The 12,059-nt window shown below is 47.0% G+C and overlaps 1 protein-coding gene across 3 annotated transcripts in view; it reads right to left on the reverse strand.

Moving 5' to 3' along the window:
* Nucleotides 1–12,059, reverse strand: part of METTL22 (methyltransferase 22, Kin17 lysine) — a 145,233-nt gene that overhangs the window by 107,700 nt on the left and 25,474 nt on the right. For all 3 annotated transcript variants that reach the window (XM_085628339.1, XM_085628337.1, XM_085628338.1), the window contains exons 3-5: nucleotides 4,963–5,307; nucleotides 4,019–4,059; nucleotides 2,974–3,118 (exon numbers count right to left, since the gene is read on the reverse strand). In XM_085628339.1, the coding sequence (XP_085484465.1) occupies nucleotides 2,974–3,118; nucleotides 4,019–4,059; nucleotides 4,963–5,307 (531 nt within the window). The remainder of the gene's footprint in view (nucleotides 1–2,973; nucleotides 3,119–4,018; nucleotides 4,060–4,962; nucleotides 5,308–12,059) is intronic.

Consider the following 12,059-nt stretch of genomic DNA (forward strand, 5'->3'; position numbering starts at 1 on the left):
CGCAGTTTATTTCTGCTGTATTCACCAAATTTCTGAGGATGGAGGGAATTAAACATGATAGGACTGCCATTTATCATCCCAGAGAAAACAGCTAAGTGGAAAGATGTAATCGTGTTTTGAGAGATTGTATCCAACTAGCTTTGCATTGTGTATTAGAGAGGAAACAAGAAATTAAAAACATGCTGTGGAACTACAGAACAACACCACACATAGTCACAGGGGAGACTCAGTTTTTCCTGTTGAAAGGAAGGGGAGAATGCAGTACTGCAGTTCCTGCGTGGAGAGAGCATACAGGGAGAAAAATAATCAGCAACATTTGAAAGATACAGCAACATTTGAAAGATAAAGTAAAAAATTATCAGGATCAGTATGCAAGACATGAGAGGGTAAGGAAAATTAGTAATTTCAAGAAAGGAGAATGGGTAAGGTGTTTATGTGGAAGGTCATAAAAAGGTTGTTCCAAATGGTCCCGTCCTAAGGTGATCAGTGAAGTAAAAAGAAACAAAGAACTGTTGGAGGAGAAAATGATGGAACATGCGTACGTTGTCAAGTGTCACGCTGTTGAACCATAAATGTGGGATAGCAATATTTGAAAGTGTGATAGTGGAGAGAATGTTGTGAAGAGTGATGAGAAGAGTTTTGTTAGTTATATAAGTTTTCTTCCCATCAAACTTCTGTGTAGTTTTCTTTTCATTCTCCTGGAAAGGGGGCTATGTTGTAATGATGCATTCTTTAATGTGTGCTTCTCATAGAGACTGGTGCTAAACTCTTGTGAATAAAGCCTGGGGTATTCTGGAATGTTAGCAGATGTGTGGTCGGTCCTGCCAGATTTTGCATCGTGTGAGCTGGATTAAATTAATACCTCAAAAGCATTGGTCATTGGAAAAATCATGGCTTTAGGTAGCCATGAATATAGAATAGAAATGCAATAAGAAGAAAGATTCTGACATAGAATAGGTCAATCTTGGTCTTGACTACCTGAGTATGGCAGATCACTATAGGAGGACAGTATAACAGCCCAAACCCTGACTTGGTATTACAGGAAGTTGGACAGCCAAGCAAACCACATGAAGGATTTCCAGAGGAACCTACAAAATAAACTTGTAGCAGACGGGAGAAAGAAACACTAAAGAGGAAGACTATGATCTAGAATGTTGAACATGCACAGGTTCCCAGTGGGGCACCAGTAGAACTTCCTTGAGAAAACTAGGGATAAAAGTGGGTACATGTTACCCATGGTTAAAGATGTAAAAGAGAAGGGTAGGATTTTATCAGTTCTGCATAAGGCAGTCATTATATTGATACCAGATGAAGGGAAGCTTACCACCCTATCTTACTCCTAAATTAGAGGCCGGGTTGGCCAAAATTCACACTAATAGGCAAAGTTTGATAATCTAGTATCTTATTTGCCTTATTCACCTGGGTTAATTAATTCTAAAATACAAATCCACAAGACTAAGCAGAGGATACACCAGGTTCACTTCGATATTATCAGCTGACAGTAAAAAGACCTCAGATTCTTTGGAGAAGCCATCCCTTTTGTGGCTCATGAAGAAAACAGACTTTGGCCTGGAGTTCATTAGCTGGGTGAAGCTGTAATGCATCAACCTGGCAGGACAGGTCAGGGTCTTCTTTCAGATTTTACGAGAGTTAGGAATTGGGATAGGAATAAAACTTGTGTAAAGACTTGTTGTTCTGATGTCCTTAATTAAATTAGAATGTTAAAGGTTTCATTGTACTCATTGCTAGAAAGTTTCAGCATATTGTTGGTGACTAAGACACCTGCGCAGGTGGATTTTCTCCCAAACACCAACCCCTGTGCTCCTTAACCAACATCGCAAATATGGTCACCTCAGAGTACATTGTGAATTATTATCCTTTTGTCTAGAATTCCCTCAGAATTCACGTTACTGAAGTTTTGCCTTGAGTATATCGTGAAATTCGAGGCCATGCTCCAACATGCGCTACCATGACTCCATTTGGTTGGTTTAAAGATTAGACAAAGAACACTTGCAGGGCGACATTTCAGACACTGGACTATGAATTTATCTCACCCTGGTGGCTTTATGTAATGGAAAACATTACTTATGGGAACCAAGAAGACAGAGGGGGGGGGAGGTGTGGGGGGGGCACACAAATTGTTATGGGTCTGAAAGGAAAGACATGTCAACCCACTGTTAAACAGTATGACTGGCGGTTAGGGTTGCCCAGCATCACAAGATATTGCGGAGCTGCACAAATTGTGGTGGTGAACATATATATTAGCTACTGTGGAACCCGTTAGTCTGCCAAAAAAAGATCAGCGTTGGGGAGAAAAGCAAGAGTTTAATGAAGAGCCACAGGCATTACTGAATGGAATAAATCATATAACTAAAGATAGCACATTCTAAAGTGTTGGTGCATGACTGACGGAGGCAGTCAAATTAAAAGTATTTATAAGGCCTACTTAAATAGGAATCTCTCAACGAGAAGATAAAGTTAGTGTGGTCAGAATGCTTGGGGCCATGACCTTTCTGACAGCACTTCTGTGATTAGCAAGAGAGAGCTTCTCAATAGTATGCAAGCACTGGGGCGGACTGACTAGGGTGTGTCAGTTGCCATTGGGTTATAACATTATGCAGATGTCACTGTATTTGTGGGACACACATGGAAACACAAGGGGATTGATATGATGAAGGTGAAGAGTACATACTATTATATTCATTAACAACTGACATTACCAAGTTGAGTTCACCCCAATATTTGCCTTCTATTCACGCCTAAAAGACACACTCTCTCCTGTACTTTGAGAAAATCCTGGGTTCTGTTGACATTTAGTGATTTCTCTCCTGCACCAGTTGGCTTCCATGCTCCCTATCAAATTATTTACCTTGCACATACGCTTTCATAACTGATTTAGTGCAAGAGAAAAGTATTCTGCGATGAGCAGAAACAGACTTAACATAATGCATGCTTAATTCAGGAGAATGTTACCTGTACAATAAACGGTTTTAGCAACTGTTGCCATGATAACGCTTGTAAGTCCAGTGCCAGCTCCCAGCTCTAGCACAGTGCAGCCTCTAAAGAGATCCTGATTCCATAAAATGTAATCAGCAAGAAGAAAAGCCCCACGCCAGACCTGAGAACCGCAGAAAGGTTTGTTATTTAGAGTACTGTCCATCAAGAAAACAAGGAAAACAACTGGTACATAAAAAACTAGCACAGTATGTAGAAAACTCTTTCACTGTATTAAAGTGTATCAGCCAAGCTCATACAGAACAGTTTCTAGAAAGAACAGATTCTCAAAGACAAGTTGTTAAGACAATATAATTAGCTTCCTATTAATTAGTATGTTCTAACTATATGTATTGAAACTGAAAAAGTAACTTGCAACCATCCAGATTAACCGAGGACTTACTGGACTAAGTCATCTAATAGAAAACATCTAAATGTATCAGGTTTTGTATTATTTATTCACTCTCTTGGGTCCTTCCGTACTAAAGACAAAATTAAAGGGCAAGGAAAATACAACTAAAAAAGACAAACTTACAGAGGGATTGAATTGCAAACCTGGTGAAGTAAATGTTTGGTCACATGTTTCAGGAGGTACTGGTGACTAACCAGGGAAACGGGATCTGTGAGTACAAATTTTCTTAAAATTTCCCATTCCTCAGTGGAACTTGAGCATTTCACTTGTGATACCCAGTAATGCTAAGCCCTCAGAGGTAAAGGTGCGCCCGGCATTGTTAACTTTGGGGGTGTATAATTACCACGCTCAAAACTGGGCCACTCGTAATGTAGGACTTGGAAACGAGACTAGGGATACAGAAGACAGTCCACTCTGTAACTTAAAAAAAAACCAAAAAAACTGCAGTGTGATAGAATCTGGGAAATAAAAAGCCACATGGAAGAGGCCATTGGTTCAACCACAAATTAGATTAAATATAGAGAAATCAACAATACAAAGCAAAATGTTGAGGATCCTCCTGCTTCAGGTGAAAGCAGAACACGTTTCTAAGTTTGAAAATAAGATACAGACCTGCTTCCCAACATCTTCCAAAGGAGTTGCCATGGTATGCTCTGTTAAAAGATTAAACAAAAACATAAATATTATGGTCTTTTATTATACAAAATATTAATTGCTATTGTTTTTCAAATGTTGTAGTCTGTTTATTACTGCAATCTTTAGTAAAGGTGCAGCGAGAAACATCGCTATAGATGAAGAAATTGTTTTGGCACTCATTTTAGACAACATGGGGAAAGTCGCTGCAATACCTAAATTCATTAATTCGATTACCACTCCCAGTTGCTGTAGTATTAAGACAAACGTAGCATTAAAAATGGCATAACATGTGGAAACCGTGTTTCTGCATGTTTTTGCAAACTGAAAGCTTTGGAGTTGCCTCCAGCTGTTTGCTGGTGCTAAAAGGCACAGTGTTTGCGTGTAAACGCGGCATTATCACATTTGTAAGGACACTTTAGTTTAAATTGGAAAATTCGTATCAAAGATTATGTTTACTCTTGACAGCATATTTATCATAATGTTAATGCATTTCCTACTAGCCCAAGTGAGCCCTCAATCACATAAATAAAACAAATGACTTTCCTTATCTACTGTCTGATATCTGGCATTTAACTTGGTAGCCTCGTACGATTCTGTAGTATAGTTTGCCAATTTATTTGCAGGATACTAGACATTTCCCATGCATAATGAATAAACAGGGCAAACAGTTTCCCTTGTTCTATAAGGTTAAATCATTCAATATCTTAAGTCAGATAATCACTGCCCAGAGACCTATTTAACTCTCTAAGTTAAACAATTAAATACATTGTAAAACAAACATATTCACCAATGTAAACAAAAGGCCAATGGTAACGTTACGTTTTTAACTAAAAATACGTTTATTAAAATGTAAAGATCCCTCAAGGTGTAAGAACCTTGCATGTTATTTCTTTTACACAATCAAACTGCAGTTTACACACCTATTTTAATAACATTGAGGCATTTGGAGTCTTCTTCTATATCGTCAATTAAATCGCAATACCCTTGTCTTAAAATGATGGGATGGACCTGATCCCTCAGAGAATCTTCTTCATATCCAGCAGAGGAGCGCTGCGGCCTTCGTGCAACATCAAGATCACCATCTTCATCAAGCACAGCTTCTATTTCACAATAAGTGCTGGGAGGCGTGTCACGTTTTTCTAGGATGTCTGATCCCATGGTCGCCCTGTCCTCTTTGTCTTCATTTCCGTTTGTACAACCTCTTGGTTGAGGGCTATCATCTACTTGATCCTTGCTCCGAAGGATTTTGAACTGTGACACAAACACTAGGGGAACAAGCAATGAAGCATGGTAAATTTTATGCAAGCAGTAAAGCAAGGTTATATATGCACGATGGTTCAAGACTGTTAAGAACAGGATTTCTGAAAAAAGCATAATGAAGACCACAGTGCAGAAAAATGAAAATAATGTAAACTATATAAACCGGACATGAACACCCACACACACATTGGAGTGATTCTAAACACAGTCATGATCAAAGATCAGTAGAACTACAATGAGAGAAGGAAGAGTTATGTATGGCTGTCAGTGTGAATGGCCGGGTTCGAAATAAGGTCCCTAACTATTCCTATGTCACATCAGTGGAAACGTCATATCAGTGTAAAACAGATGTTCACCAACTGGAGTGCTTACTACTTCGCAGATGTTTCCCCGATCTCTCCTCAGACTTCCACTGTGTGGGCAATAGGGGATGACGGTCTTCCATATCACCCATATTCTCGCGCCTCTTTCGTATGTGCACAGGCCTAAGGGTTGATGGAGAACCTTTTCTCTGTAAGCCATGGGTATCTGCAGACACACATTGAAAAAGCAAAGTAGGCTATGCGGACAAGCGGGTCTAACTGAGCTACTGTCAGTGAGGACCCGACTGTCAGCTCTCCATGTGTTAGTGGAGAGGGTGCTATGGGTAAGGAGGGTTAAAGCCTGCACAGAGGGTTGTGTGGGAGGATGGCAGGAAACCAGGTAGAGAATTTGTGTATGGCATAAGGGTTGAAATGATGGCCAGAGATTGGTGTTGAAGGGTGGCAGGAGTTTGTATGACGTTACAACGCACTCCGTTGCAACGCATGCCTTTACCACGCATGCGTTACAACGCGAATGCCATTGCTACGGATAACCTTTACCACGAAAATGTCTTTACCACGCATACCTTTACAACGATTTTCGTTGTAAAACCATGCTTGGTATTGGCATTTTCATGGTATAGGTTTTCTCCGATCCCTGCCCTAATTTCTTTCACTGCTCCCCTGTGCCCTTCCCCCTCTCGCTCTCTTTTTTGTATTTTACCCCTTCCCTGTTCTCTTGTGCAACCCTCTGCCTCACCCACAAACCCTTCTATTAAATACCCCTCCACATATCCCTTAAAATTTACCCCTTCGCTACACCACTCCCTCATTCCTTTTTTTTTTTTAACTTTAATCCCCCTTACCTCTCCACGTTCTCTCCTCTTCATGCTCTTACGTGGTGCGTTGTACATCGTTAAGAGGAAGCGGAAGTGTCTTTACGTTGCCTCCAATGACGCTGATTGCCTCCACAAACACAAACAGGTGCGTTTTCTTTTTTTGGGGGGAGAACACCCCAAGCCCCCTTTTTCTAACACACGCTTTTTTTTATTTTTTTGGGGGGGGAGACCCTCCCAGCCCCCTTTTTTACGTATAGCCTTTAACACACATGCCTTTACTACGTATCTAGTAGTAAAGGAATGCGTGGTAAAGGCTACACGTGGTAACCACGCATGCGTTGTAATGCATGCGTGGTTAAGGTTATGCGTGGAAACGGCCGCGTTGTAGTGGCTGTTTCCTGTGGCATGACACTAGGTAGTAACAATTCCAGTGTTAGGAAGAGCGTTGCTGAAGATGAATGGGGAAGGTATGGATTTGTTTTTTTCTTATATCTGGTTGCTGAAGGAGACTATTCTAATGGTTGATGAGTGGTTAAGTATGGATTCCTAGTGACATGGTTAGCATAGAAGCTTATCAAAGCAGTGAAAGAGACTGCAGAATGGATACAGGTTTTGAGTGACATTATAGACAATTCGAGATCCACTCTCATTAGAACCCCTTGGTCAAAACCATCTGCAACATTCATAGTTGCTCATCTATAACTCTTCGTTTGAATTGGTTCTAATGCCAAGCCATTTAACCCACCTTCATGTTGATCTAGATGAACATTCTTGCTCATTCAATGGCCTGGAACACTACAAACAACATGCTGCAGGGAACAAACGCATTACATCTCACCTGTTCCACATGAAAACAAGGACACATATATGTGTCATGTGCAGGCAAGGCAGGAGTATAAGCGAGAATGCATCAGTCATGATACATGACTAGATTATCTGTGACATCCTTACAGGTAACGAAAAGTGCATGACATCAGATCCAAGCGAAAAAGAAGAAATTGCCCAAAACACGAAGATCTTGATTAGCGTTCACATACTGGCAACAGGAGCATTTAAGACTGCAGGTGTTAGGAGCCTAGCGCGCAACCAAGATGGCCGCGTAGGTGCGAGGCTCCCGAGGACCTCCGCGACCTCCTACGTTTATCCTGTCTTCATCCTGCATCGGTTGAGGGGACTGTGTCGGTGAGCCTGAGCCGAGGTGGTACCCGTTTCCCGTTCTCGAATCGGACCTCGGGTGCCGGAGTGAGCACCGATTGAAGTTTGCGGCCTCCTTCGCTCCTGACCCCGGACTCGCGTTTGGGGGCGACCCGGTGGCAAAGTGAACAACAACGGCGGGCTGGGCCTGGCGAGTCGCGTACCCCGCACTTTCACTTTCACTTTCGCGCCCCCTTGCCGTCTTTGCAAGTGGGATCGCGGCGCTCTTTGTGTTGGGGTGGCCTCGCTGGGTGACCCAGCCTGCCTGCCTGCTGTGGCCCGCTCCGCCGTCCTGGGGTGACCCCCCGGAGCCCGTGGCCTTGATTGCTTGCCTTTTACTGCGTGGCTGGTGAGGGGGTGAGACCCGCGACGATGGCCACGAAACAAGATGGCGATCGGTTGAAGGCCAAGTCGACCCGGCGTGGCGCCGCACATCAGGCCAACATCATGGACCGCTACACCCTCCCGAAAGGATCTCCCGGTGGACCGCACAAGTCCTCTGAGTGCCCTCCGGATGCCCCGGACTTGCCCACAGAGTTGACTCTGCAAGACGTCATGGGCGCCATTGCTGAGATGAAGGCCTCGGTGGGCCAGCGGTTTGACACCTTAGCCCATAAAATCGACGCGGTCCTAGTGGATGTCAACCTGGTGAGGGCTGATCTCTCCAAGACCAACGACCGGGTCGATTCTTTGGCCCACACCGCGTCGGGCCTCACGACTGAGGTGGCGGCCCTCCAAACGGAGGTGCACCGACTTCGTCAGGCGAGTGTGCTTATGGATCGGCGCCTGGAAGATTCCGAGAGTCGGGCCCGGAGGAATAACATCCGCATCATCGGAGTACCCAAGGGACGGGAGGAAGCGGCGGCGGATCTTTTTGTAGAGGACCTGATCGTTACCCATCTCCAGCCTCGGGGACTGAGTAAATTCTTTGCCGTGGAGAGGGCCCACAGAGTTCCCGGGGGAAGGCCGAAGGTCGGAGCCCCTCCGCGGCCTCTCATTGCCCGGATTTTTAACTTTCGGGACAGGGACGCGATCTTGCAAGCCTCCAGACTGCAAGGGCCGATGAAGCTGGAAAATATGGAGGTGAACTTTTATCCCGATTTCACTCAAGCGGTCCAGAAACAGAGACTGAGTTTCCTGGGTGTTAAGCGCCGGCTCCGGGACATGAACTTAAAATACGCCATGCTCTTCCCGGCCAAGCTGCGGGTAGAGGTGGATGGTCGCACGCACTTTTTTGATCGTCCCGAAGCGGCCAGGGACTGGCTGGACACTCTGTCTGGGGGTAGTGCTCGAGATGGTGGGGGGGGCGGCGGGAGGAGACGGCCCACTGGATCGGGACTGAGGGGTTGATATTGGACCTCACTCTGGACGACTATGATGCCACTTTCGACCAAAGCTTCTGTCTTTGTTCTTTCCCCTCCCTTGGAGGTTGTGTGGGGTCTAGAAGGGGTACTCCTTCCTCCTCTAGGGGGTCTAGCTAGTTTCACTATATAGCGGCGACAGGCACACTGCAAGTTGGGGGGGCTGTCTGGGCTCATGCAGGGGTGCAGGGAGGGGGGAGTTTTGTTGGGGTGGGTGGGTTGGGGTGGGGTGTTGTTCGTTTCTACCACAAGGCAAAAGCATCGTTGTATCATTTCTAAAGTGCTCTCTGGGGGACGAGTGATGGCTTCTGTTTATGATGGGGGGTAGGGGACTGAGTTTGTTGTCCTGGAATGTTAATGGATTAGGGGACAGGATAAAACGAGGTGTGGTCCTGCAGTTCTTGAAGCGAATTTCGCCCGATATAGTTTTTCTGCAGGAGACACACCTCATTGGCAACTCCTTTTGTGCCATGAATAGACGGGGCTACCGCCTTGTGGCCCATTCGGGCTTCACGTCTGGTTCAAGGGGTGTGGGCATTATGGTTAAGAACTCGCTCCCGTTGGAGATTGATGAGGTGCACCATGACGACAGGGGACGTTACACGGTTTTGGTGGGTAGAATGGAGGGCAGAGTGGTCGTTTTTGTGTCTGTCTATGTCCCGCCGGGGCTGCAGACGACCACCTTTGCGGATCTGGGGCGCCTCCTCCTTGGCCTTCCGGAGGGGATTCTAGTGGTGGGGGGGGATTTTAATGCTGTGGCTTCCGGAACTGTGGATCGTCACCCCCCTAGGGATCTCCCCCGTGCCCAGGCATGGTTGCCTGGCCTCTTGGATACCTTGGGGCTGGTGGATTGTTGGCGTTTGAAACATCCCACGCAGCTGCAGTACACCTTCCATTCAGGGGCTCATGGTAGTCTCTCACGGCTAGATTATGTCCTGGTTCCGGCGGCGCACGTTGGGAGGATAGGGGAGGTGCGCCATTTGGCACGGGGTATTTCGGACCACTCTCCACTCTTGTTGCACTTTGATATTCTTCCGAGGGGAGAGGGTAGGGTGGTCCCGATTAATCCCTGGTACCTGCGTGACCCCACCATTCGCGCAGAGCTGGTTAAATCCCTTAAGCGCTACTTTGACGAGAATGTGGGGTCTGTGTCATCGGCGATCTCATTGTGGGAGGCGTTCAAGACGGTACTCAGGGGAGAGGCCTTGTCCCTTATTTCCCATTCCCGGAGGCGCGAGCGGGAGGAGGTGACTCGTATTGAAGCGGAGATAACCGAGTTGGAGGGTGATCTAGAATGTGGGGTGACGGATGACAAATTACATGTTCTCCGACTCAAGCAATCGGCTTATAAGGCCCTCGTCACGGAGGCGGCCAGGGGCCTCAGTAGAGAGCAACAGGGGAGACTGTATGATGTGGGTGATAAGGCTGGTAAATTGATTGCATGGTTGGACAAAAAGGAGAGAGCGAGTCGAGTTGTCCCGTTGATTGAGAAACAGAATGGTGTGTGTGTCACTGAACCAGAAGAAATTGTCTCCTGCTTTGCAGACTGTTTCCGTGGGGTGTATTCCCCGGTGTCCTCCCGCTCTGAAGAGGATTCCCACGCCCTGCTCAGGGATATCGCGCTGCCTTCCCTTTCGGAGGAGGACAGAGTGTCGTTGGACGCTGCTCCAACTTCCGAAGAAATTGCCCTCGCCATACGATCGGTCGCTTCCGGCAAGGCCATGGGCCCTAATGGTCTTCCCATCGAGTTGTATAAATTGCGACCGGATACGCTGGCACCACATCTCCGTGCTATGTTCCTCGCGGCCCACTCGGCGGGTTCCCTCCCGCTAGACCAGCGTCTAGCTACTATCGTGGTTATCCATAAGGAGGGGAGGCCGCGGGACCGGGTCACATCCTATCGGCCTATTTCGTTATTGAATGCAGAGCCCAAAATCCTCGCCAAGGTGTTGGCCAATCGGCTGGTCGGCGTAGTGTGTGACTTGATTCACCAGGATCAGTCCGGCTTCATCCCTCATCGCAATACAGCGCTTAACCTGCGGCGTTTGCATGGGGTGCTCGCACGTGTCCCGTTCATACGAGAGCCGGCCATTTTGGCGTCCTTGGACGCCACTATGGCGTTTGACACGCTTGAATGGCCTTATATTTGGGCGACGCTCGCGAAGTTTGGGTTTGGCCCAGGATTCATCAGTTGGGTAAAATTGTTGTACTCTGGCCCGATGGCGCAGGTCGTGGTGAACGGTAGAGTGTCGGCTTCGTTCGAGCTGGGCAGGGGTACGCGGCAGGGCTGCCCGTTATCGCCGCTCCTTTTCGCGCTCGCTTTGGAGCCCCTGGCGGAGTGGCTGCGGTGGGAACCTTCTATTCGTGGTCTCCGCTGGACCCCCGAGTATGAGGACCGCGTATCTCTATACGCTGACGATATTCTCCTGTACCTAGCTTCCCCACGTAAATCACTGATAGTGCTGGTTGATGTATTGCATTCATTTGGTCTTAACTCCGGCCTTGTCATCAACTGGGCTAAATCGTGCGTCTATGTTCTCTCTGGGGAGGACCCTATCCTTCCGCGGGGCTGTCCTATCCAGATCGCCCCGCGGGGATTCCGGTATCTGGGTGTCTTCATTACCCTGGACGCGGAGGCCCGATATAGTCAGAACTTGCTTCCCCCCCTCCAGCGCCTGAAGGAGGATGTTGCGCGTTGGAGGCGCTTGCCGCTCTCGCCGCTCGGCCAGGCGGCATTGTTTAAGATGATGTCGCTGCCGCGTTTCCTGTACGCTCTGCAGAACACAATGGACGTCGTCCCGGCACGCTACTTTCGCGAGGTGGAGAGTTTGCAGCACCGACTCTTCTGGGAAGGTAGACCGCGTATCGCCCTGGCGAAGCTGATGCTCCCGTGGTATGACGGGGGGATCGCCCTCCCGGATATCAAACGGTATTATTGGGCCTCCCAGCTGGCTGCGATTAATCACGGCCTGTACGGGCCCGCTCTAAACCCGGCCTTTGAAATGGATAAGATGTTACTGCCGGGTGGTGATTATAACCGAGCGCTGTACTCCAGCTCGCT

The sequence above is a fragment of the Triturus cristatus genome, chromosome 10 (assembly GCF_964204655.1).
Source record: "Triturus cristatus chromosome 10, aTriCri1.1, whole genome shotgun sequence".
Lineage (NCBI taxonomy): Eukaryota > Metazoa > Chordata > Amphibia > Caudata > Salamandridae > Triturus > Triturus cristatus.